A 24998-nucleotide genomic window follows, 5' to 3' on the forward strand; every position below is an offset into this window, starting at 1 on the left:
GGAGTAAGAGGAACCACATTTCTAATACTTTACACACTAATACTGAGCACTGGGCCAGCCTGAGGGAGACATTGACATCAGGGTGGTGTGTACACCCCCTCTTGTGGCAGATCTTTCTGATTCCTGGCAAAACTGGAAAGCACAGACTTCACCAACCTAGGAAAGGGATTTCAAGCAAAAGGATGGGGGAAGAGTATGACAGAATTTTTTCAAACTTCAGAAAAGCATTAGTTTTTAATTTGATAGGATTGGTTTTAAGTTTTTTTTATAAAAGAGGAGCCCAAATCAAATCCTGTTTTCTGTGCTTCTCCCTGAGCACTAGAGACTCTGTGGATACAACAGATCCCAAATCAAACAGTCTGTGGTTTAGGAAACAATCCTAATTCTGTTCTGCTCTGAAACTGACTGAATTTATCCATCCACAAGGCAGTCAAAATACTAACCACTATAAAAAGACATCAAAGGAAAAGAAAGGAAATTAAACCAGCAGAAAACCAACCCATACAACCACATACTTTCACCCTGCCAAAAGAGACACTATCACCATACAAAACTGAATGCTATAAAGTACACTGCAAACCTGTTGATGTTAATATGAAGACTAGTTTGTTTCGATTTTTTTTTTAATCACTTAAATGGTTAGTTCCTGCCTTTTAATCCTGGTCTTAAACCTCCACCTCTCACTGACACACAGGCACCCATAAACCCATGCTGTCTCAACACACTAAGATATTGATTCACAGGTGCTCACAAGTACCACAAGTAGTGTACAGCTTTGCTCAAAACAGCACTAAAAATATACAAAGAGGCAAGTCCAGCCTGCCACTTTTAAGAAACAAAGAACACTTGTTGAGCTAAGAAATGCTGCTGCTATTAGCATGGTGCAGCACAAGGCTCTTCTTGTATCAGTGGCCAAGCAAACTAAATTTGGAAACCCCTGCTACACTGAATTCCCGGGGAAATCAACCACATCACGCAGCTGACATGCAGGGGGAGCTGCAGAGATGTCTCTGAAGCTCTTAACCCACCTTTTTCTTGTCCATTGCTGCTCAGCCCATTGACAACAGTTTTTGCAACATCAATTTCTTCGTGTTCTGCAAGACAAATGAAGAAGCGGTTTTCAAGAAAGATTTTTCAAGTCTGCAACGTCCTGAGCTGACTTAAATAAAAATGGCTCTTGTGATTTAAGAGAAACACAGAAGACAGTGCTTGAAAGGGCCACCAAAGGTCATCTAAAGCCCTATTCCTGAACCATGACAGAAACAAATCTACCTCTGTTACTACTGACAAATGTTTTCCTAAGGAGTTTTTACAAACTTTCAGCATCCCCTTAAAGCAACCTGTTCCAGTGCTTCACAGCCTGTAAGCTTATCAGTGCTTAAACCAAATTCTGAGGTCATGCTTTTCTGGACTCCATTCAAACAGTTCATGTTTTTCTCAAAATGTGGTGCCAAAACCAGGACGTGATACTCCAGCTGAGACTTGGTAAAATGCTAAAATCAAGTGGGAATATTATTCCATAGATCCTACATATGGCACTTCAGTATGGCATCTGCTTTTTTTTTCCACTCTGATTTAGCCTGTTCCCTGGGCAAGGCCAGTTTTCCTCTTCCCAACCAGCCCCCATTTCCTGGGCCGTTGTTTCTTTTTTTTTTGAACAGCTGATTTTTCCTATCCAGATATCAAACTCCGAATTAATCTCTACAAAAACACATCAAATTCAGATAACTTTTTCAGGTAATCAGTAATTCTGAATTCTTGTATTCCAAACTGAAATAAGCCAAAGTGACCTACTCCAGCTCAAGATGTTTCTAGTAATTTTTTTAACATTATGGGTCAAATTCAAACAACAAATGCGAATAATTGGATCAGAAACAGACAGGAATATTATGAGTAATAAAAAGGAAGGCCAGTGACAGCAAGTAGAAAACAGAGACTTACCAGAGCTCATTGTGGCAGAGGGACTTTCCTTTTTCACTTCTGGATTTTGTTTATGTCTGTTTAAAGGGAAAGGCAGAATGATTACATTATGCTTCATGTCAGTCCAGAAAGCACTGGACACGATACTGAACATTCACAAGATTCAAGACAGTTTTCTTTAAAAAAATTAGTTTCAAATGCCAAATGGATTTGTGTCAAGCACCAGATACATTTTTTGCTGATAATTATCAGAAATTAAAGAGTATTTCCACCCAAAATAGGCACTACTTCCAGACTTTAAGACTAATCTTCAATATTCAATTAAAATACACTGATTAAACCCTAAGGGCAAAGTACAAGTCTGCCTAGTTTCTAATACATAAAATATGCATCACCTTTTAAAAAAAATTTTAAAAATCAAAGTGACACTAAAAGCTTTAAACCCCTCAACTTAGAGCATTTCCATATTTCAAGGCAATCTGTTGCTCAGATTAAAGTTTGTCTCTCCTTTGAAAGATATTACATTACAGAAGAGATGCACTTGTCAAAATGCCTATTAACTTCTGCACCAATCATTTCCAGTCCTGTGATGCTGCTGATATTTTCAGGATCAGACTCCAGTAACTGAAACTTGAAAATTGGAAGCTTTAATCCTTCTGGAACCAAAGGCAGTGAAATTACCAACCCAAGAGAAAAAATACCAAGATGAGGATCAGACAAGAAAAAAGTTAAATTTAATGGTCATGACAGTCTACACAGGACAACTCTGAGGCCTATTTGTACTCACTCCCATGGGGAGTTGATACCTGCAGCAAATAAACAGGTTTCAATGTCACAGATATTGGTTTGAATAGCCAAAGAGCAGCCTTTCTACAAAACAAGTCCATGTTTGACAAGATCTCTCAACTCTCTAAAGGTCCTAGGTTGAATCAAAAACCCCTTAAAATTGTGTTCCAATCCCCCCCCCCCCCCCCCCCCAAAAAAAGTTAGTGCTAAAGAGAGTGAGATAAAGTGTAACTCCAGACAATTAATGGCTTCCATGACACAAGTAGAAATATATATCTGAAACCATGAAATTATGCAGAAACAAGGACTGCAATCAGGGAAGTATAGGGGAAAATTGCTCAGAGAAACAAGAAACTAAACAAGAGAGCTAGAAATATTTTTTTTCTTGTTACATGAACTGGAGGCAGCAGTGGGACATCGTTAAGAGGTGGAAATTTCCTTCAGGGAACTGAATTTGCTCTCTTGCTTCAAGCGTCCCCATTCTTAACTAGCATTTGTTTCATACCAGCCAGAACATAATGAGCATGTTCAACAGACATTCAAAAGGAAAGAAAATTCAAGAAGCAAATATAGTAACAGATGAGTCCATAAAAACAGCCAATATCTGGGCTCCCCAGCATGCCACCCTAGGAACAGCTGCCAATACTTAATTATTTAAATATTTTGTTCACTAAAATATCCATTCAAGATCTATATTGTGGGTTGGTGAAGGCTCAGCAGGATGCAGCCTAACTCCAAGCTGATCCCAGTAAAATACAGTGTAAAGTGGAAGGTGCAGTCTAAAACCAGTCAACAAAAGCTGAGTCCAAATTAAAGGTCTGCTGCCTGACTTTGCCTGCCCATACAGTATCTGCTTTCTGTTTCTACCATTTCATATTAGCAGTGAATACCCTGAAATAGTAATGGTTGGCACAGCCTGAAAACACAGACAAATGTACTTAATAATAATGGTCTTTCTGATCTCCATATGTTTCCATTACAGAAAGGCGCCTTAGCTCAAGCAAACTAGAAAGAAACAGCCTAAAATGATAGCTTGTCCAGTCTAAGGAGGTTTGTAGCAATATCACGCTATTCTACACATAGAAAAATGTTACATGCTAAACTGACTGGGATAAATACAAGTCCCTCCATGGGGCAGGGAGAAAACCACAAGAAGGAGCAGTACTTAAAAAATCTCAACTCAGCTGTAGGATTAATCCCTCTCTGAAGCTGAAGAGGTTGCTGGTACCCTGAAGTTTTAACTCAACACTGGCCCTTTCCATAGGCTTCATGCAAGTCGACACAAAGTTTCTTCCACTCCAAACGTTCCCAAAAGGTTGCAATGCTTTCCTTTGGTATACAAGATGAAACAGGAGGGGAAAAATAATTTAGTGTGTTACCTTTTCAGGATAGAAAGATAATTTACTAGCTCCCATGTCTGGGCAAAGGCAGGGTCCACTACTATTGCAATCCCAGAGCAACACATGTCCCCTTCCACAATGGCAGTATCTGACCAATTAAACTCGTGACCACATGCTTTATACTTTTTAAACAGCCATTTGTTTAGAAACAGTGACATCACAAATGCCATAAAACTGTTTTCAGTTATGTCTTTTTGATCCAAGAGTCTTGACATTGCTTACAATGTGAAGTACTAGCTTCCATTGCATTAAGAAAAGCATTTAGGAAAGAATTCACAAAAAAAAAAGGTACAATTATTTAGCATTAATAGAACAAATTACTTTCTACAAAAAGGTGTTTTGAGGCTAAAAAGAAAGTAATAATTAAAGAAGCTTGCTAAAATGCAAGATGTGTACAAATTCATTAGAATTAGATCTAGAAAAATTACTTTCCCAAATATCCCCACACTTCCTAGCAATTATAGAATTCAATTAAAATAACAAACATCCAGTGTACACTTACTGTGAAACTAATCCACATCCTTCAAGCACACAAACACATGCTTAATGTGAGCTCCCATACACAGAACGGATTCAGCGTATTCAGGGTGAGTGTAACCAATCCTGAGCCCCTGAGTTGGTCTAATTCCAGAAACTCCATTTCAAAGTTGATTTTGATCAGTTGAGAATCTGCATACAGACTTGCTGTATGCGGGTAGAATTAACTCTTGTTTAGATTGACATCTGCATGTTTGGAGTTGAGAACGTGCTTTGGCAACTCTTTGCATCAGGGCTACAGTTATTCTACCTGTCTCCCATATACTTTACCCAAACCACATACTGTGTCCTATTAGGCCTATCTCTGTCCTGAACTGCTCTTGGGACCAGATAAACCAGTCAGATTGCACATCTGGCTCCATGGCCCCAGTATAGCAAACTGTTGCCTGCTCTAACACCTGGGAAGGTACATGCTGTAAGCCAGTGTGCCGTGAATGTTTGGATGTAACATCCTTAGACAGAGCAGTCTTTGCCAGGTTTGACAGATCGAGCAGGTGGCTCTGGAAACATTTGCTGCTCCCAATTTGCCTCAAGAACTTCCTGTAGACATGGCCAAGCCATTCCTTAGACATTGATGCAAGTATGCACAGCAGCACTTCAGAAGGGAGCCTTTCAAAGGGAACCAAGAATGAGGTCCCTCATGTCACTATTAAAAACAGAGGAACCCATACTGACATATCAGGCAAAGAAAATAAAAAATTAAAAAGACTAAAATATACTCCAAAACAAAACCCCTGTGTGTCTCCTTCCAACTCCCTGCTCTAACCAGCTAACCAGAACCTCCTTACCAGTCTGGAACTAGTGCCTTTCCTGAAATGTGACAGACATAGCAACAAAGGCTTCAAAGCTGCAGACATTCTAAACACAATGAAAGGTAATGAATTCCTCAGGGCATAAGCCAGCAGCTGTAACCCTGAGCATGCCAATGTTCATATGTAACATCCACCAACTCCTTGTCAGTTCAGTCCTACCTCTAGGCGGATGTTTAACATTTCCTTCCTCCCTTTCACCCACAGCACATTTCTTCTAAGGTTGCAGTTCCTTCCCTACTTGGTGTGGAAAAGAGAGCAGTGTGTTCAGAAGCCTATTTAGGAGGAATGCAGATAAGTGGCAACTACTTCTGTACAGCGTGTCTGGATTATCTCACATGCTCTAAAGGTTTGAGTACTCCCCCTACAATGGCAGGGGGTAACAAACAGCTCATTAATAGTTCTGAGCAAGGACACACGCTCTTAAGTCACTGGTATCTCAGCTAAGAGTCGCAGGCGGTGGTTATTTTTGGTGGTCTAATGCGAGTGTGGGGAGAAGCAACTTCCTTTCGTTTCTTCTCTTGTTATTATTGACAGCTCTGATGACTCACACAGGATTTTAAAACAATTGCTAGATATGAGATAGGGATTCAAAACTTACTGGGCTGGTCCCTTATATTCCTGAGATTTAGACTCCTGCTTTACTTTCTCAGTTCTGAGTTTTTCACATTTTCAAAGTTTTCTCTATATATACATGAGCTTTAAGTGTTTTGTGGCTGCATTTAAATTAAATACCAAATTCTTATTCATCTTAATATAATCTAGGAGTTGAGGCTTTCAGAAGAATGGTAAGCTTTCAGACTTAAAGGATTATTAACAATCACAAAACTTACTTTTTACCTGGTCAGGTCTTACACATCACTGGCAGCAGTCATTTTTTTCACCCCAGGCTCAGACCCTTTCTCACAATGTCACCAGTCTCCCTGACCCAAAGGCTCTGCTCAGTGAGCCATGTCAGCAATGTGAAGTCCCAAATCTGCAAAGATGGCAAGCAGTTGCACTGCAGTCAGTGCCTCCTACCAGCAGGTTCCTCTGCTTAAAGGAACTTGCTGGAAAGCACATCTTCTCTGCACTTCTCACTTTGCATCACATAAAACGTGGCCAAGAAGAAAAATAACTAGAATACAGTAGGTAGCTCCAGGTTAACCCAGGCAATCAGCTCTCTCTCCAAGTATCATTATCTTTTATTCTGAAATACGCTGCCTGTCATTTTTATTTTAAGGGTTAAAGAACAGCTTGTCATTCCTTTAGAAGACGTTATGCTCCTAAGAATAAATGTCATGAAAAGACTGAGTAAGTAAGCAGTGCACATAGAAGAATCATACCAATTCTGTACAAGACAACAACATCCCCGCGCTCTTCAGCACGTGTTACGACAGCAGAGAGAGAGCACTGAAAGATCACTAAATGAAACAAATGGCAGCATTAAACATCAGCTTGGGTGAGGTGTTCTTATAAATAATTGAACTTACAGCTGTTACAATAAACAAACAGAGCACATTTCCTATGCAGTACAACTTCTCTCTTTATTCTTTTCTTTAAATATAATGTGTGTTTGTTTCCTTCCTATTTGGTAAAATTAAGTTATCTAGGGCATATGTGCCAGGTTTTGGGCAATGTAAGAGGAATGTGCTTCTCTTAATAACAAAAGTCAAAAAGGAAATGTAAACTAGGGGATGTGGCTTTAAGAATTCAGAGATGCTTTTGAACTAAGTCATCTTACAGTCATCAACTTCAGAGTAAACAAAGTTTATCTGCAACCTGAGTTAACTCAGTTCAAGGTCACCACTTTTGGAGCAGAGGGCAGAAAAGGATCTCTTGGGTCATCAAGCCTACTCCCATGCTATTGCAGGCAACTGTGTCATACAATACTGTGCAAGAACACTTCACATTCCAGCTTAAAACTGGTAAGGTTTCCCGCCTCCACCACTCCTCCTGGAAGCCTGCTCCAGAACTCATTCCTCTTATGGCTTGAATGCTTTTTCTAATTCGTAACCTAAATTAAATTCATGAACAGCTACAGCTAAATTGTTTTGCACCAATACAATCTTTTTGTTTAAGCAGCTCTTCCTCCTTGCTCTTACCCCCATCCATGCATTTTTTGAAAGCAGTTGCACCTCTGAGTCTTCCTTTTACAAGCCTGTAAACAAGCATTTCCAAAGATATTGGTTGGCACATTGTCACTCATCTCATTAAAATCTGGCAAACAGCAGAAGACTGTAAAAGATCATCAGGTCAAAGTCTAAACTCCACTTAACGTCACAGAACCAGAGAACAAAACCTACAGCCGACATGTCCAACAGCTGAAAAGCAAAGTTTAAAAGGTAAATCAGCTTTTCTTGTCCATTCTCATTCTGGTCTGTCTACTAAAATGAATTCCATTACTAGTGCTAGTTCAGATAGCGATTTGATGTCTATGGGAACCTCCCTGCAAAGAAATAGACTGGAATAATTTCACACCAGCCACTGAACCTTCCTTAAGTGACATTGACTTATACCTGGAGGGTTGTGGGGATGAAAGGTGGCTCCTGCTTGAGCCATCAAGCTCCCGCTCCGCTACAGACTCAGGGCTTGAAAAACAGCCATCCAGAGGGGTTTTTTGGCACAGAGCAGACTCGACATACAGTGCATCACTGGTTCCCCCTGGATAAGTTAACTGCTCACATCCATCACCTTACAGTCAAAAACATTTCTTCTCATGATAATAGATTCCAAATGCACTGTAACTGGGATTTGACTTCCTCCTGAGTCTGTCATGACTGCCCTCTGTCTTTAGTATTTGATAGCTGAGATCATGGTGACAGTAGCTTTGGCCCATAAATCATGGGTGTCTGCTGAAGAAACATGCCTTTCTGCCACACCCATACACCCAAGCAGCTCACATTAACATTTTGAAACTTCAGAAACAAAAATAAAATTTTCTAGGTTATTTTAAGTAAAATCTCACATTCATCTTAGCAGGAGACACAAAGCATGGCACTTGAGAGCAGTAAAAGCTGAGATTTATCTGTCATAGGTATGCTCACACCTCATAAATGGGAGCATTATATGAACAAGCAAATGTACATCCTATACAAGGGAGCTCACTGAGCTCATCTCTCAGGATGCCAGCTCCAGAGGGAGAGCTGTAAATGACTTAACAGCATACCACAACCTGGAACTGTTCAGGACACTTAACTGAGATTCATACAGGAATTGGGGCAGGGAGCACATAACTACTGAAATTGGGATTTATTTATATTTAAGGGGTAACTAATTCAGTGACACCCAACTTATCTTTGTTGTAATAGGAAAATCTTTCAGACAATCTGCAATGGCCACACCTACCCAAAAGGATGCTGGTTTTATGCTTCAGCTGGAAGAAACAGAAGATTCATTCAGTTCAAGCTGTTGTGAGACTACTTGTAAGAGCAGTGCAGCTGGAGTGCTCTGGGTACTGCACTTAACTCTGTATACCTCTGATATGGGGCCACTTGTGTCTCTGCAGAACAACTGCTGTAAATAAACAGACACAAATTCCAGAAGCCCTCATTATGTATAACAATGGATCCATTCAGCTGACTGCAGGATCAAGGGACACAAACACTGCATTGCATTTACTATAGTGAATGGCATTCTATAAATACTATCAATTAGATCATCTAAACAACATCCAGCAGCTTCCCTTGCATGATTTTGTATAACAAAGACTACAAAGGCTGTCTTCACCTCTGTCACACACTATCAAACAGTGAAGTAGTAAATAAGAGGAAGTTGCATTAAGTAGAAATACTAATTAGAGATTGACAAGTATTACAAAGTTCAAATCCAGTTTACAGACATTTCACAAAAATTGAGGTAGAGAGAATATTCTGATGCACCTCTGACATATAAAACAGATACTTTAATGCTACAGACCACCTTATACCATCCCAGACATCCTGAGATTTCCAGTTGTGCAAGGCAGAGGAATTGCACAGGCATTAATGAGTGCTCACTGTGGCAACCACACCAAACATTAATTTTTAATTATGACCTCTTCTAGCATTAGCTATTCTGAAGCTTTGTACAAACACTGACGAAGCAACAGCTAACACTTTCAAGGTGTATAGGTGATAGTCCTACTTTACACAGAGATGGAAGACTTGGGCCTCTATTCTATGCAACATCTGAAATCAGCTGAGCTGGCATAGTGTAACAGGGCTTATGGGTATCAGCCTTACAGGGCTTTTTTTTATAGTTTCAGAATAAACAAAATCAGTTTGAGAGTTGGTCCCATTTACACACAACTGCACCAACCTCCAGGGAACCACATAAAGCTAAGTCAAACCAATGCATATGGGGAACCAGGCACATAATACTTTCAACACACCTCTGACAAACAAGTTGAAATTAGACAAGGTCATTTTCCTTAGCCTTTGCCAACCTGGAAGCATTGGTACGCTAGAAAAATTGCCATGGAACCGATTCATCTACCTGGATATCAGAAACAACATGGTCTCAGCAAAACTCAAAAGGCTGGTCACTGTCAGGCATCCAAGGCCAGACAGCAAACCTGTGCCTGCCAGGGAATTCAGGCTGGAGTGCTGGCTTGCTAGCCTTGCTGGACTGTGCTGCTTCTAAAGTCACCTACACACTAGAATGAAGAACACAGTAACTGCCTCTCTACTCAGTACTGAAAACCCTTGCAGAAAACCAAACTGATGGGTGAAGCAACAATCTGATACTCCAAATGTCTCCAGAAATAGAAGAAAGTTACATTCCAGAAGCCAGTTCTCATTTTCACTTCCCTCTGACTCCTCCAGCCTCAGGTGACCAAATCCACATATTGCTGAGAACTCCACATCCACTCTCTTCACTTTCCTTTTAGTAACATTCAGGAATTGATTTCAAACTCTCCTTCCCATAAAAATGATTAGGAGAAAGATCCAATCACAAATGGTAAGGAGGTGAGAAGATGCCCCTTTTTCTTAATGAGAACACAAATCCATGTATTACTACCTTGATATTGCCTCTTTTTTCAATCAGCAACTGGAAATACCTATCCAAGTGAAAGTAGCATTCTGAAAAGCAGTGTGCACTGCCCCATCAGACCTACCCACTCAGTGCACATTAGCATATGCCAGTGCCAAGTAAAGTCCTGAGAATTCAGCTCATAGCAGCTCTAGGAGAGCTAGATTTGACTAACTGTGACTAAAAATCCTACCAGTGCCCTTACCTTGATTCAGGCTTTTCAGTCAATGGTGCCATTTTCTTAGTCTCTTGATTTCATTCCATTAGAGGTACGAAAGAGTTAAGGAAATCTTTCACTGTGTTGCCCAGTCACTTGGCTGCTGAAGTGTAACAAGAAATTTGTGGAGGCATCTCTCTCTCTCTCTCTGGCACCCTTAAATACTTTGCTCCTCCTACTGCTGTGCTTTAATTAGCCAGCTGGTTCTTAGTCACTCCATCCTGTCACTAGGCTTGCTCACCAACAGCCACCCCCACCCAGCCTGCCTGTCACTCCCCTGCCCCTGTCAGCACGAAGGACACTGACTCTTCCCTGCAGCTCTGGAGCTGGGGAAGGGAAAAAGTGGAGGTGACACTCCATGGTAGCTTTGGTATGGGAAGCACTTCAGAAAAGAAGTGGCAGAAAGACTTTGAAGAGATATTAAAGTACTTGAAAAAGCACCTTTTTTTTTTTTTTTTGAAACCAGGTAGCATCTGCTTGTGAAGGAAGGAAAATTTTCATTAGCATTGGACATGACAGATCCTATTTCAATGGGTAGGAGCTGAAGGGGCAGCTGAAGTTTCTGCATATGGCAGTTGAGATTTGTAGCATAAATACCTGACATGACACAAGGGGAAACTAAGTGCTTACATATTATATGCTCACTCCATGGGCATCATAACAGGCATCAAAGAAGCTTCTGAGCCACAAGCTGTACTAGGGTGTCCCTAGAGTGGAGTGTCCCCACCACAGTGCAGCTTGGTTTCCATTTAGGCAACCTAAGACTTGCACTGGAGTGGAGGAGGTGCCAGCTTTTAGGAGAGCGAGGGTATACTCATGTATCCCCAGGCCTGGGCAGCCTGTCAGTGAGCAAGGTGAGTTGCAGCACAGAATCACCCTTCCTTCCACAGCAAATGCCTAGTAAACAAACCACTGGAATAAGGCTTCCTCAGCTCAGACCTTGAAGGTTGGCTGATGGAAGACCAAGTGGTAGCCCAACAGTGGAAATAATTTGAAGGAACCCCCAAGTCTTTTGCTACTTTCCTTGTCACCAGCACTGCTGGCTTTCATAACTGACACTCCTGAGTGTCTCCGTTTGTGGCCTGTCTCTGGATTTTGGTTCCTCAAATATGCATGTACAGGCATTGATCTGCTGCCACACTCACAGATTGATAAAATATATAATATACTGAAAGTTATTGCAAGACAAACATTAGCATTCAAACAAGACCTAGAAAGCACCACAGATGGCAAGAATTGCTGATTGCAGAAGGGCACAGAGCAAACTTTGTGAGTCAAAGCTTACTCTAACTTCTGACTCTTTCAGTAAAATGTTAGCAAAGGACACAGAACAACACACATAAACTCGTACTGATGCACTGTGAAATGCCGACTGAGGTTCAGTCAGCAACACAAGTCCTCCTTTTTCCTCCCCAATACATCTTTTAGCATCCCAATATTTACCTCCCACCAAATGAAGCTTTTAATTGTTAACCAAAATAGGCATAATTCTGATTGGGTAGATTGTCTAAGGGGCCAGAAGAAGCTGTGAAATTGCTCTGTTTTACTTCATTTAAGACCAATCCCAAACCTCAGCGTGAACATGCCACTGGTAGTTCTAATTCAAGTAAACAAAGGGCCCAAGAGCCCACATTTAATACCTCATCCCAAAGACTAATGTTGGGGAGCTTGTTCCTGGGATTTTGATTTCATTTACCCCAGTAGATATCAGATGCTACTAGCAAAACTCAGGTTTGGATCTACGTTTAGATTTCAGTCCCTATACAAGTCAGGTATATTTGGTTTAGGTGGAGGAGGAAGAGGGTTATTTCAGATATATCAACAGTCAGAATAAAGGATGATGAAAAACAGTATGGTTTGAGTGGTCAGACCCTACTCTCCTCTCTGAAAAAAACCAAACCTAAAAACAAAAACCACCAAAACCTAACCCCATGTTGTTCTCAAAAACAAACCAGAAAAGCCAACCCCCCCCATTGTCCAAAGTAAGCTGTGCAGTCATCACCAGCGCCAAATACTTGAAACATACTTATTTATACAACAGTATGCAACAGGAAACCCTCCTCACAATTCAAGATAACCTCCTTGATCTCCTTCAAGTCTGTTGTGGAGCCTGGACCACATGAGAGCCAGTTGGAAGCCACACTTGCTGTGTAGCAGAGGTTCATAAACAAGCCCCTGATAGTTTGTCTTCAGGTAATAAAAATGATCGAGACTAAAACAACCACACTGTAAAAACTACAGCTAGTGAACAAAAGCATGACACCTAGGGAGAGGCAAAGTAGGGAAGGATCCAGAAACCAGCTCAGGTCCACAGTTAGGATAGTCAGTTCAAGGACAGGGTCTGAAACATTTCTGGTCTTTGAAGGAACAGCTTAGAGAACTTTCAAACAGCCTGGCAAGGAGGAAGGAGTTTCTGCTACAGACCACCACTTGGATGGAAAACTACATTTTCACAGAATTTGCAATTCCACTTGGGTGAAGGGCAGCAAACTTCATTGTTTCCAAAGTCAACCTTGAGTGCAGGATAAAAAGCTTCATTAAATGTTGCTGGTTTACCATCAACCCACAGAACTAGTGTACTGTGCACCACAATTTTCCTGGCATCTATTGCTGCACAATCACTGCTGTATTTTTCTCCATAATATCTTTGTGAAAGATAACTTCACCACAACAGCTGAAGGAAATAGCAAGAGGGACAAAACAATTTGAACAATAAAGGGAGTCTTTGGCATAACAGAAGCAGATGCCAGTTCTAGGGTATTCTGGACCACTGCTCTAGTAGCCACTGAACAAGCCTGCTTTCACTGGAGGGAGTAATTGTCACAGTTACAAGCTACCCTGGAAAGTTTTGCTGCACAATCCATACAGTTTTTTGGTTTTGATAAATGTCCCACAGCCATACTAGTAACACCACCCCAATATGCCATGGGACTAGGCTTTCCAGCCACCAAAAGAGGTCAGAGGTGCTGTGACATGCAGTTTAGAAAACGATGTAATTTGACAGATCTGGGAGATGCTAAACAAAAGTGATTAAGGTTACTTCATTCTGCAGATGGACAGGGAAGGCAAGCAAATTTACATCACGCTCATGCTTTTAGTTGAGCTCTGGGGTTTGAATTGCAAAACAAAACTCGGCCAAAATAACATGTTGCTGCTAGAGTTCCACCCAGTACCGTCAATGAGCACAAACTCATTCACCCAGCATCCTCGTCCTGCTGGGCTGGAGCTCCCGCTTTGTTACAAAACAGCCACCCAGGTTCTGGTTGGGATAGTTTTACAGCAACCTCCCTTCTATAAAAGATGAGCCCTACCTTGCCCCAAAGCTCCCAACGCCCAGAAGATCCCCATGGATGCCTCAGACCTGAGCCTGAACTCTGCAGCTCAGTCCTCCCTAGTTAAAATCCATGGGAACCAGCACCACCATCGAATGAAATACTGCTGTCAGCAGCCCCTACAATATTCCAGGCTGCTCTGTGAAACTGCACAAGGACTCAGGAAGCACTTATAGCTGAGTCTGCAAGGCGTGAGGCATTCAGATTGTCACCGGAGACTGAGTAAAACTCCTTATAAAGATGTATACAGGACTTTGAAGAGCTCTAGATAGGAACTTAATCTGTCAGTAGGAGTCGAAGTCTGCAGGGCAGAGGTTAAGGGCTAGCAAGCGGTCCTTGTAACAATAAAGTATGTATTCATCCAGTGAAAGCACATAACCTTCTAAGTGTACAGAAAGAAGAGCATGGACCACAAAACAAACTGCTAGAAAATTTTCTCAGGTGGCTGAGAAAAGCAAATGCGTAATTTGTCTTCCTTGCTGAAGAACTGTTCTAATGTCCCTTTTGGCTGTTGGAGATAAGGGCTGTGCTGTGGACTGGTGATCCCTCATTTGACAGAACAAAATTTAATGGAATGAAATACTACCTGGTAGGATCACAGTTTACCAGCATTTTGGATCTACAGCATCTTGAGAGAAATTTCAGTGAGAGGAGTGGCATCTGCTGCTGTTGTCTTCTGACTGCAGAACTCAGCAGAGGCTGGAAAGCACTCTCACACCAACACAAGCTAGGACTGACCAGCTGTTTAGCAGTCACCTGAGTAGCAGTTTCTCCCAGCTCCCACTGATCTGCTGACCTATTTAAACTCCCACACATACAAGAAAGTATAACCTTGCTCCTCTACCTTGCACAGCAGCTGATCCTGGTCCAAGCAATTTTACGGAATTCAGGACCCGCTAAATGCAACGCTCCAGGGGAAAAACTTATGGCTCAGCTATGCTTACCCAAGTCCTAAGGAAATTAATGACAGTTACAGCATACAATCAACGAAACATGCATCCTCACCTACACATAAGCATCTCATGCCCTTTGTACCTGGTATCGCCATTTACACTCTGGCAAAATGGAAGCAAGTGATTTGCTAAGTTCTTCAGAGTAAAAAAAAGAGAGGTAGGAGTGCAGTATAGAAGGGAACTTGTAGAAGCAGCAAAGAAAATTCAGACTGTGCTCTCTCTCCATCTCAGTATTTTCCTGCAATGCTTTTCCCTGTACCTTAATTGCTAAAAACAAGTGAATATCACAAATCAGGTTATCCACAGCTGATCTTCTGTTCTCCAGAAACAGAACTGCAGAGCCAAAAGAGGTAGCATGCCATCAAGTAGACAAGCCTGGGCATTCATGGAAAGTCCCAGCAGTTCTGACCAATGTATTTGCTGTGTGTCGTTAATAAGCAGAAATCCAGTCCTAAACACTAGGCTGAGGAGAAATTTGGATTTGCTTCTAACTTGGCCAGCTGGCTGGAATTATTAACCAGTTACATTTGTAACTATGAAAGCTAATGAGAGTCTAATCATATTTCACAGTTCACAGCTGAAAGTCATTTCCTTTAGGAGTTAATGAGAGTTAAAGTTCCCCCTTGTTGTTGATTCCTCTCCCTCAAACTGTGGCTGTCAAAGAGTTTTGAAGGCCTTACTGACTTTAAATCTGTCTTCTAAGGGCAACACTTGGGTACAGGTGTATGGAGAGGAAAAGTGCTTGAATCTCTTCAAGGAGATGAAGAAAAAAGCTATTTTCCTCCATCCCCTCCCACCACACCAACATTTCTTGTCAGAGCAAAGAAACAGCAACTGGATGACTAAGTAATGATAATGACTGCTGCTCAGTGCACTGCTGGACTCTGATTAGATTGTTCTTGGCCTCTAACCAGATTAAAAAAAAAAAACAACACCAAAACACAAAATAACCAACAAAAAAACCCAAAGAAAACACACTGGCCATTTAGAAGAGGCAGGACTAGCCTATTAGCAACAGTACAGCATTCAGTTAAGATGCTACTGGGTCATTGTCTCTGTCCAGATCCTACACTTTAGTGACCTGGAATGAAGTAAACAAAGACATTGCCCATCAGGCCATGAGCTGCTCCCACGACCCTTTGCATCAAGTTCCTTAGCCCAAAAAACACAGCTAAATAGGCCTTGGGAAACATCCACCTCTGAAGACCCGGGGGCGTTGAAATTTTCACTTCCTATACTAACTGCCTTGTGCCAAACAGACAAGGAGCTATGAATCTATGAGCAGATTGGGAAGACATTAAGGAAAACATTTGAAACACACTGTCCCTTCCAGAATCTCTGCCTCATCGACTCTCCATCTGTTCCCAAAAGTTCAATGGAAAAAAATGGAAACTCCATTTTCCTGCTTTCTATAAACTCACTCTCACTGTTACTGCTCTGGTTTTTGGCACAGTGCTGCACCACTTAAAACCTCTTTACAGTCTAAGATGGGCAGAGCCGGTGTGGAGCTGGTGTGACAAACTGGCTGGAGCCAAAATGACATTCTGGGCAACATCTTCCTCTAGAAGACATTCTGCTCTGTCTCAAGGGAAAGTTGTGAAAGACTTGTTGCACCTTACAGCAGCCTGTCTGAATAACCTTCAGCATTCACCTGAAGAAATGAATTCCAGAACTTAATAATGCAGTAGCTACTGAGCAGCAGACCCTGGGAAATCTGGCCATCGGTAAGAACAGCAACTCTTTAACAATCTCTGCAACAGTTCTGTGTGCGCACTACGGGCGCTTTTTCTCCTTTGTGGGAGAAATAATTTCTGAGTCTTGGACTTCCGGTATCATTTTCCATGCTTTAACTCCTCACCTATGACAGCAAAAGATACAGTCAAGATATACCCACTGTGTTTTCATACATCTACTTTGTTTCCTGGTGCACCGGGTAGGTATTTTCCTCCCCCCCTTTCTGTGCCTTTGGTCCAGCTTGACAGGCCTGGAACTGTTTTGTCTTCACCAAGCGACAGATTCCTGGATTAAAGGTCTGAAGTGAGTAATTGATCTGCAGCATGCATTACAAGTCACATTAAAAACCAACACAACACCTTAATTTGATCTTAAAAAACATAAATACAAAATAGCATGGTATACAACTACTTCCCTGTATTCCCATGAGCTTCCAACTAAAGGAAAAGAATCAGACTACAGAAAAGCAAATAAGTTTCTCTCACATAAAAAGGTAATGTAAAAAGAGCCATTCAGGGCTCCACCTAACCTAGAATAGGGGCTAAAGAGTAAGTCATTCTCCTGCAAACTTCTATATGGGCTATCCAGGCCCTGGTACTCAATGCTGTGCACTCCCTGAAGAACAGATGTGCCATGCCTTGATGTCACTTGACAGCCAATAGGCATCAAAGATAAGGGAAGAAGGAAATGCAGATGTCATCACTTAGCTGATGACATAGGTCAGCCACAGCACAAGCATGAGGCACTGTGACTCCCAGGCATGTCTCTGAGAATCAAGGCTTCTTGGAGATGCTCTCTTTCCAGATTAATGCCTGACTGCGTCTTTCTGGCTGGAGGAGAATCAAGTATCACAATCTCTTCCCTCTAAAGCAGTTAAACTGAGGGGACGGAGCTTCCCTCCTTTTTGCAGCCAAAGTACAGGATCACATTCAGGCCTGGTGTAAAACAGCCCATCTCTAGAAGAGACCAAGTTACTGTACAGTTCAATAGTGGGGTCCACGTGATTTTGATTATAAGGCAGCAGTAGCAGAATGACGTAAAATTCGGCTTGATACCTCCCAAAAGTTTCTCCAGCTTCCTCTCCAACATCCTGAACTTTCATTCCTCAGAGAGAACTAGTTCATAAAAGACAGCACCATCAGGCTGACAACAGCTGCTGCATGTTCAGCACGCAAGAGGCTGATGTAGCCCTACTGGAGGGGCTCTATATCCCCAAAGGAGAGAGACATAAGCAACCCTTGAGAATCACAATATGAGTATGGATGTGACCCTGGCATGAAGACAAACATCAGGTACAGTGTTATATGGGAAAGGACTCGAGATTATCATACAGAGCTGAAATTTGAGACCACTAGAGGATCTATGCATAGAAAAGGGAAGGCGAGAGACAGGAGAGTGATGGTTTCAGCTTTTTAGTAAAAAAGAAAGGAGTAGCCAAAAAGAATTTTATTTGCCATGTCTAGGATGCCAGATTCAGTCTTTGGTAGCTGCTGCTTTGACCTTTGCCTTCCTGATCACAAATAGGCTCTACAGAACAGTCATCCTAAGGGGAAAAAACGGTCTCAAGAGCTTGACATGAGAGGCTCAGCCTTGATCATGTCTAAGACTTCTGCTTCAATGCAGAGTTCTCAAAAGCTGAGGCACTTTTGCCTCAGGCAGTAAGAAAATCAAACCTCATCTCAAAACTGTCAAGTCTCTTTTATCCCAGGACTTAATCTTAGAGCAAACAGTACCGAAGACCTCACACCATCTCCTCTAAAGAAAACAAATCAGCTTTACCAGCATTTGTAGTTGTCTTGTCTGTAGCTACCCTAAACCTAGCCCAGTAGCCCACTGGGGGTCTGATCATCATCAACTCCGTAATTTACCCCCCAAACAGTTCAATCCCAGTTCAAGAGCTCCTGTCTGCTCTAAATCTACACCAAGTCATCACACATGCTGACAGCCACTCAAACCTAACCTAATGGCCTCTTACAGATGAGGCAATGAATCCAGCTCTCTATTGCCATGCAAGCAAGCACCAGTGCTAAACCTGGATTTGTAGCCTATTCAAGGCCAACTGTTAAACTCTAGTCCTTATCCTAGAACTTTACTACTGCAATTCCAAAATCCCACTATCTCCATGTGTTTCTGATCTAGAACGAGGCACAAAATCTTTACTGGCACTACCATCAATATAAATAGAAAAAGATGTCACAAATGCAGACAATAAACAAGGAGGATGTCAAAAACACAGATAGTAAACAAGGAACACATCTGATGGTGGCAAAGGTGAATTTAATCCTTGCTGGGACTATTATGTTTTATCTAATGCATCCCTGAATCACCACAAAAATAGCACTCAGAGCTTTATCCTCTTTCAAGAACTGAAACTTCTGACTGGCTCAGGTACCAAAAAAACCTCTATAATACAGTGATACTCTCACCACCCTATAGCTTTCTGCTGCACAACCCAGGTAGGCTGTTACTAGGATGAAAACTGCTCCATTGCAAGTCATAAGAGACAGATGCGATTTTGGTGCCTCAAGTCAGGATAAGGTCTCCCAGTGATGTGCTCCTTCCCCTCCCTTCAGTGTACTCACACCAGTCAGCTGGATGAACTCTTCAGGCCCAGCTTAGGACAGGATCCTCTGACAACGACTTCCACTCTGTCTTCTCTTCACATGCAACTGCTACGTAACAGCTCATACCTACAAAAGGCAAAGAGAAAGAAAATGCTTTTTAGCACCACTAGTCCCGCTGTCCAACACAATCACAGAGGGCTGTACTAAAGCAATCAGCCTTCACAGAAATAATCCTACTTTTAGATAAAGCAATTCCCTCTGCTTACCATGCAGGAAGCATAGCATAGTTAGTATAAACAGCAGTCTGACCAGACCCGCATCAGAGCATCCCCTGTGTGAGAACCAATATTTACAGTTGTCCCCAGGGAAGGCTGAAACCACATCCGTTTTCCTGCCTTTCTGCTAGAGATTCCCCCCTCAAGGAGCAAGGACAGCTGAATAGCACAAATATTCACGCCTCCCTACAACCTACAGTCTGTTTACTAATGTAAATTGCTGCTGATTTCAGCTTAATTTAGTATACTAGTTTGCAAAATGCAAAAAAAGAGAAGTAAATACACATCTATGAGTTAACCCTGATGTGTGAATAGGCTCATCTGATACAGAGCCTAGTTTGGGAGCTAGGGGTAAGAAGCCACGAAACATAACTCCCTGCCGCCAGGAATAAAAACTCTCAAAGAAGAGCAGGTAGTAGGCACATATTAAGAAACACACACACATCAGGTTGTCTTAGGACAAATTCCTTGGTCTGACAACTAGACAGACAGACACAGAGGTAGAATTCACAGAAACAATTTTTTTTTGCATGCATTGAGAGTTAGTAAATGAAACTATTTAACTCCAGTCCAATATTAAGTCTAAATGGTATGATCTGACATTGATTTAATAGAGGGCTGTGCAGCTTTATTGTTTTACTTAGAAATATTTACAGCAGTCTGCTTTAATGAGATGTCTTTGCAGTTTGACTTATAAGGTAAGTATTGACACCCCTCAACTTTAATCATGTCATTTATCAGGCTGAACCAATCAGCCAGTCACCCTGAGCTTCTGCTGTACTGAGTGGACAGAGGGGTTCTTCCAGAGGGCAATGCAACCTCTCTCCCCACTGCCTTCTTCATACTTCTCTGTATTCAACAACTCTAAAAAGAATTTGAGGAGACCAACTAGCAAAGTTTCATGCCTATGCTGTATGACTGAACAAATCCTCATGAGTGTTTTATTCAAGCTCCAAGGGGAGCGAAATCACACTTCTTTTAACAAGCAATTCAAGACGAGAACTTCCAAGGGCCCTGCACAACCAGCCTGTCAGCCAATAAGCCTCACCAGTTAGATATTCTCATGACAGTACAGGTGGGGCATAAATATGACATGGAGAAAACAGAAGGTGATGCTCAGAGATAAAAGCACTCAGAGAGAGTATCAAGGACCTTGTCTAGGAGCCATCTCAGAACTTCAATAAGATGATGCTTTAACAAGACTCAAGACTTCTTTCAAGACACACAAATATCCCAAAAAAATGAGCCTAGAAGAAACAGGCGAGTTTTTCAATAAAACTAGAATAGTCCTAAGAAAACACAAGTTGAGAAAAATTAGAGTTTTCTGTCCAGGACAGTCTAGCAGTTTCTCCATCTCCAACAAGTAGAAAGGGATCAATGAAAGGACACACATTTGAAAGGCCTATTGCTAGTACTGGAAAGAAAATTTCCTATAAAGGTGCCCAGAGTATGCACCATGAGAGAGTTAATACTCCTGGGCAAGGTCAAGCCCTGGTTTTCCCGTAACACAAGAAGCTGCCCTGCTGGCATTAACTACAGTTTGTTTGCCTTCCCAACCTGCCTTGTCCTTGTGAGTTGGCAAAAGGCTGAAGCTGGCCAGAGTCCCAGCTACCAAAAGCTGCCCAAAGCAGAGAACTGCTATCACAAGGACTAAGAGCTAGGTTGAGAGGAGGAGGAGAGAGTAAATGGCACAAAAGCCAACGGATAGAAACTTCTCTGGTGCTCAGAATTGTTACAACTAAGTTTATAACCTGGCACATAGCCAGGGAGCACAGCAAGACACAGGAATACAGAGGCAGGTTATGACTGGTCTGTGCCCAAGTCTAGAAGAGACACCTAAACGTTCAAACTTTCCCCTTGGAAATATGCCCCACACTAGCTCCTGGAGGACCCTAAGAAGCCATTTTTTCCTGAAAAATCAATGCAGGATTCACAGAAGGATTCAGTTTAGACAAACTTTATACCTACTGCTGTTAGAGACAAAACTTCCCTTTCTGTCAGCGGTAGCAAAATTAGGGAGCTGACCGTGTCAGAGAGGAAGGACACTGCCAAAAAGTTTTCAACATATTTTAATTTTAAATTTTTGGTATTTAGCTGTGTTATGGCTTTATCTGGTTTTAAGAGTTTGATTTCTAATAAAACTTTCCGTAAAAGAAAAGTCTGCTGAAAGAGTTTCCAATGAATAACACAGGAGGTACTTTGACTCTGCCTGCACAAGCAGCCAGCACGTTGGCACTGCTGGTAACTGAACTGCTCAGCAAGCGACAAAAAGCAGCTTCCACAAGGAAACTTTGAACAAATGCAGCAGGCGAGCAAATCAAGCAGCAAAAAAGCACCACCAAACCAAACCAAAACCTTACCACACTGCTAATAAAGAGGTTTCCCTGCAGGATTTTCTTTCTTTTTTTTCTCCCCTTTGATTTTTATAACTAGGGATTTCCCTAACTCTACACACTCCTTGAGTTTAAAGACAAATAAATCATTGTGGCTTAGAGCAGCCTGTGTAGTTCTGATGCATTGAGCTACAGCCTCAGAATGTCCTGGTACCCAAACCTGCCATAAGAGGCTTTTCAGAGTGACATGGGAAGAGCATGGCAGGAACAAGATGGGGAGGAGCCTTAAGTACAAAAGTAGAAGGTCTACAATTTTATGTGTGTTTCTGGAGGCTGCTTTATTCATGCTAAGGACTGATACACTAGCTGACAATACTATGGTAGTGCAAAATCAAGCTATCTAGCTCCTTCTCCCTTTTTCAGATCAACAGCCAGTAATCTGGCACTTCTTAAAAGGGTTGGATACAGGCCACAGTCAATTCACATACCTATGGAGAAAGGAACACTGCCAAAAATGAAAAGGAGAGGGTGAGAAACAGGAGAAAACTTCTTGTCGCAGACAGTGGCCAGGCATGATCCAGCAGGACAAGTCTATCTGCGAGCAGACTTGTGAGCCCCAGCAATGACACCTAGACACAACTACCCTGCTGTACACATGAACATCAGCTCAGCATGCTGCTATTCTTGCAGTAATTTTCCATACTTCACAGCCTGAGCTCACACAACCAAGCAGACAGCGCAGCTTCCAGTACCCCCTTAGGCAGCAAGAGAAAACAGCATCCAAGTGATCTCACACCTGAACACAACAGGAGGGCAGCACACACACACACAGAGCCTCAAGCTCAAGAACTGGAGGTGCCAAGTAAAAGAAACACAGGAGTTTCACATTGTTTTCAAGGTAAAAAGAGAAAGGGACTGACCCTGCTTGACTTCATCATGTTGTTTGTACAGCGCCCTGTGCTTTGGGCACGGAGCTGCAAAATCAAAGCAAGTACAATGGCAATGAAAACATAATCAAACACATCAGTGTGAGGCCAGCTTTCCAATGGAAAAGCAAAGGGTTGGAAACTAAAATCAACAAACAATACTCAGATCTAAAGGCCATTTAAAAAAACCCAACAAATTCAGCTCTGTAAAACTAGCAGGATAAAAATATTATATTTTGCCATTGTCCACATAAGAACAGGTAGCCCCTTTTCAAGGAATTTAAATGAACGAGACACATGAAGGGGAAACAGATGCATGGATGAGGAGTGATTTGTCCTGATCACCTAACACCAGGATCAGTGCCAGGAACAAACTACGACTCCAGCTTTCCTAGCAAAATGCTCCTTTCACTGGTCGATACAGCCTAGAAGGCTGAAAATTGACACCCACCTTTTGAAGGCATTTTCAATGAAAACTGCTTTCACCATCCCACCTGCTGGAGATTACAACTCCCCACGGTGCTGGTAGCAGAGCATGTGAGCACTCCATAATCCACCGAAGGCTGAATCCACCAAGTTAAACTGAACAACCAGTGAAGATAAATTAAGCTCATCTATTTTCTCAATGCTGATCACACAGTGCACACATGCACTCTTCAGCTGGCAAAGCAGTGTGGAAGAGAAGACAAGGGTACCTGTCTTCAACCTGAGCAACTGTTTTTTAAGTTGATGCTTGTCCTTAGTCTCATATATGGTTATGTCCTTCCACTCTGGAAGTCATAATACTTGTGGATCTTTAAAAAGTTCTTCCCTGAGCCACTCCATCATCAGAGTTCTGGCTTAGTAAGCATCAAATACAACAAAAATTCCATCTCAGCCTCCATCTATGGACTAGAATGACTCACAGAATATTGTTTTGGGCCAACAGGAACATTAGAGACAACAGTGATACTGTTACTAATCTATATGCAAGGCCAAATCCTGCAAAAGCATGTCATTCCTAGTGAAGTCAACAAAAGAGGTGCAAGTACATTCCAGGATAGATCTTGATCTCTCAGAATTGGCTTAGATTTTCTCCAATATAAAAATGAACTCTTCTGACTGACAGACCTTTAATTTTAGTGAGCTTATGTAAACCAGGGGCTTTCTTCACCCACTGCTCAACAAACACCACCCATATAGTATGTGATCTCCAAACACAAATTCCTTACATGGACCACTTGGGTTCAACTCTGTTGAGAAAACACTGCCAGCACATAACAGATTAGCTCAAGCTGCCTTCTCAGAAGAGGCTGCTGCTGAAATTCGTCCTTCTAGTTTGTTCAATCCATGCCCAAAAGACTGCTTTTACCTGCCCAAATGAGTCAGCAAAATCCATTTCACCTCTTCTCCAAAGGCAATGCAGGAAGCATACACCTTCATGGCACAGGCAGTGCACCCTGTCTGGCAGCAAAGCACCCCTGTTTGCTCAGGTGTGGCTGCCCTTCTGGTTGGGCACACCAGCAGGCAGCATACCAGCAGCACTTTGCAGAAGAAAAACTGCTCAGAAGCAGCTAATATATCCAAACCAGTAATGCAGACTTCCCCCCCCCCAAATACCCATTTAGGCACTCGGGAAGCTGGAGAGAATGGTCAGTGGCAGCTCTGGGTCTAACACAGAGTTTATGTGCACATCTGCATACAAAGGAGAAGTGGATAACTACAGAGCAGGTATCCTGTTTCTCAATTCTTCTACATCCCCAATTCAAAACTGAGGTCAGGAATAAACAGAAAACAAACATACAAAGGAACATGGTCATGGTACATCCTCACAACAATCACAGAGAACCAAGCTTGTAGATCAGTGCTGACCCACTCTCAGATTTGGTCCTTAAGATGTAATTTCAACAATACGCATTTGCTTCCCCCTACAATTCATTGGTTGCCTCTTGAAAGGAAAAGAAAAAAAAGGTGTCACCAACATATAGATGGTGATCAGAAAGAAAAACACTGCAGAAACACCAGAGCTTAGGGCACATTCTCACTTTGTCGCCATTTTCCATTAGCTAATATTGTCAGCTCCACAGAGGTGAGATACGACTTACCCCAGAGTAATGCCATCCAGATACAGAGGTTACTCTCAACTGACCCCAACCTAAGTGAGATTAGAGTCAACCCCTCCCCCTTACCACCTCTTTCACCACCTCTATATTTAACTGCAGATTAACTCATTTCCTCTAT

The 24998-nt window shown here is 42.0% G+C and overlaps 1 protein-coding gene across 9 annotated transcripts in view; it reads right to left on the reverse strand.

The window, feature by feature from the left end:
- The window catches only part of SORBS1 (sorbin and SH3 domain containing 1), a 77917-nt gene extending 67116 nt beyond the window's left edge, over window positions 1-10801 (reverse strand). Inside the window, exons 1-3 of one of the 9 annotated variants that reach the window (XM_027700044.1) lie at window positions 10650-10801; window positions 1942-1997; window positions 1029-1094 (exon numbers count right to left, since the gene is read on the reverse strand). In XM_027700044.1, the coding sequence (XP_027555845.1) occupies window positions 1029-1094; window positions 1942-1997; window positions 10650-10681 (154 nt within the window). In that variant the 5' untranslated portion in view covers window positions 10682-10801. The remainder of the gene's footprint in view (window positions 1-1028; window positions 1095-1941; window positions 1998-10649) is intronic. The other 8 variants (XM_027700045.1, XM_027700052.1, XM_027700046.1 and 5 more) reach the window with 8 other exon arrangements.
- Window positions 10802-24998: the final 14197 nt, after the last annotated feature.

Source organism: Neopelma chrysocephalum, unplaced genomic scaffold, assembly GCF_003984885.1.
Source record: "Neopelma chrysocephalum unplaced genomic scaffold, ASM398488v2 Primary Assembly neopelma1_143, whole genome shotgun sequence".
Lineage (NCBI taxonomy): Eukaryota > Metazoa > Chordata > Aves > Passeriformes > Pipridae > Neopelma > Neopelma chrysocephalum.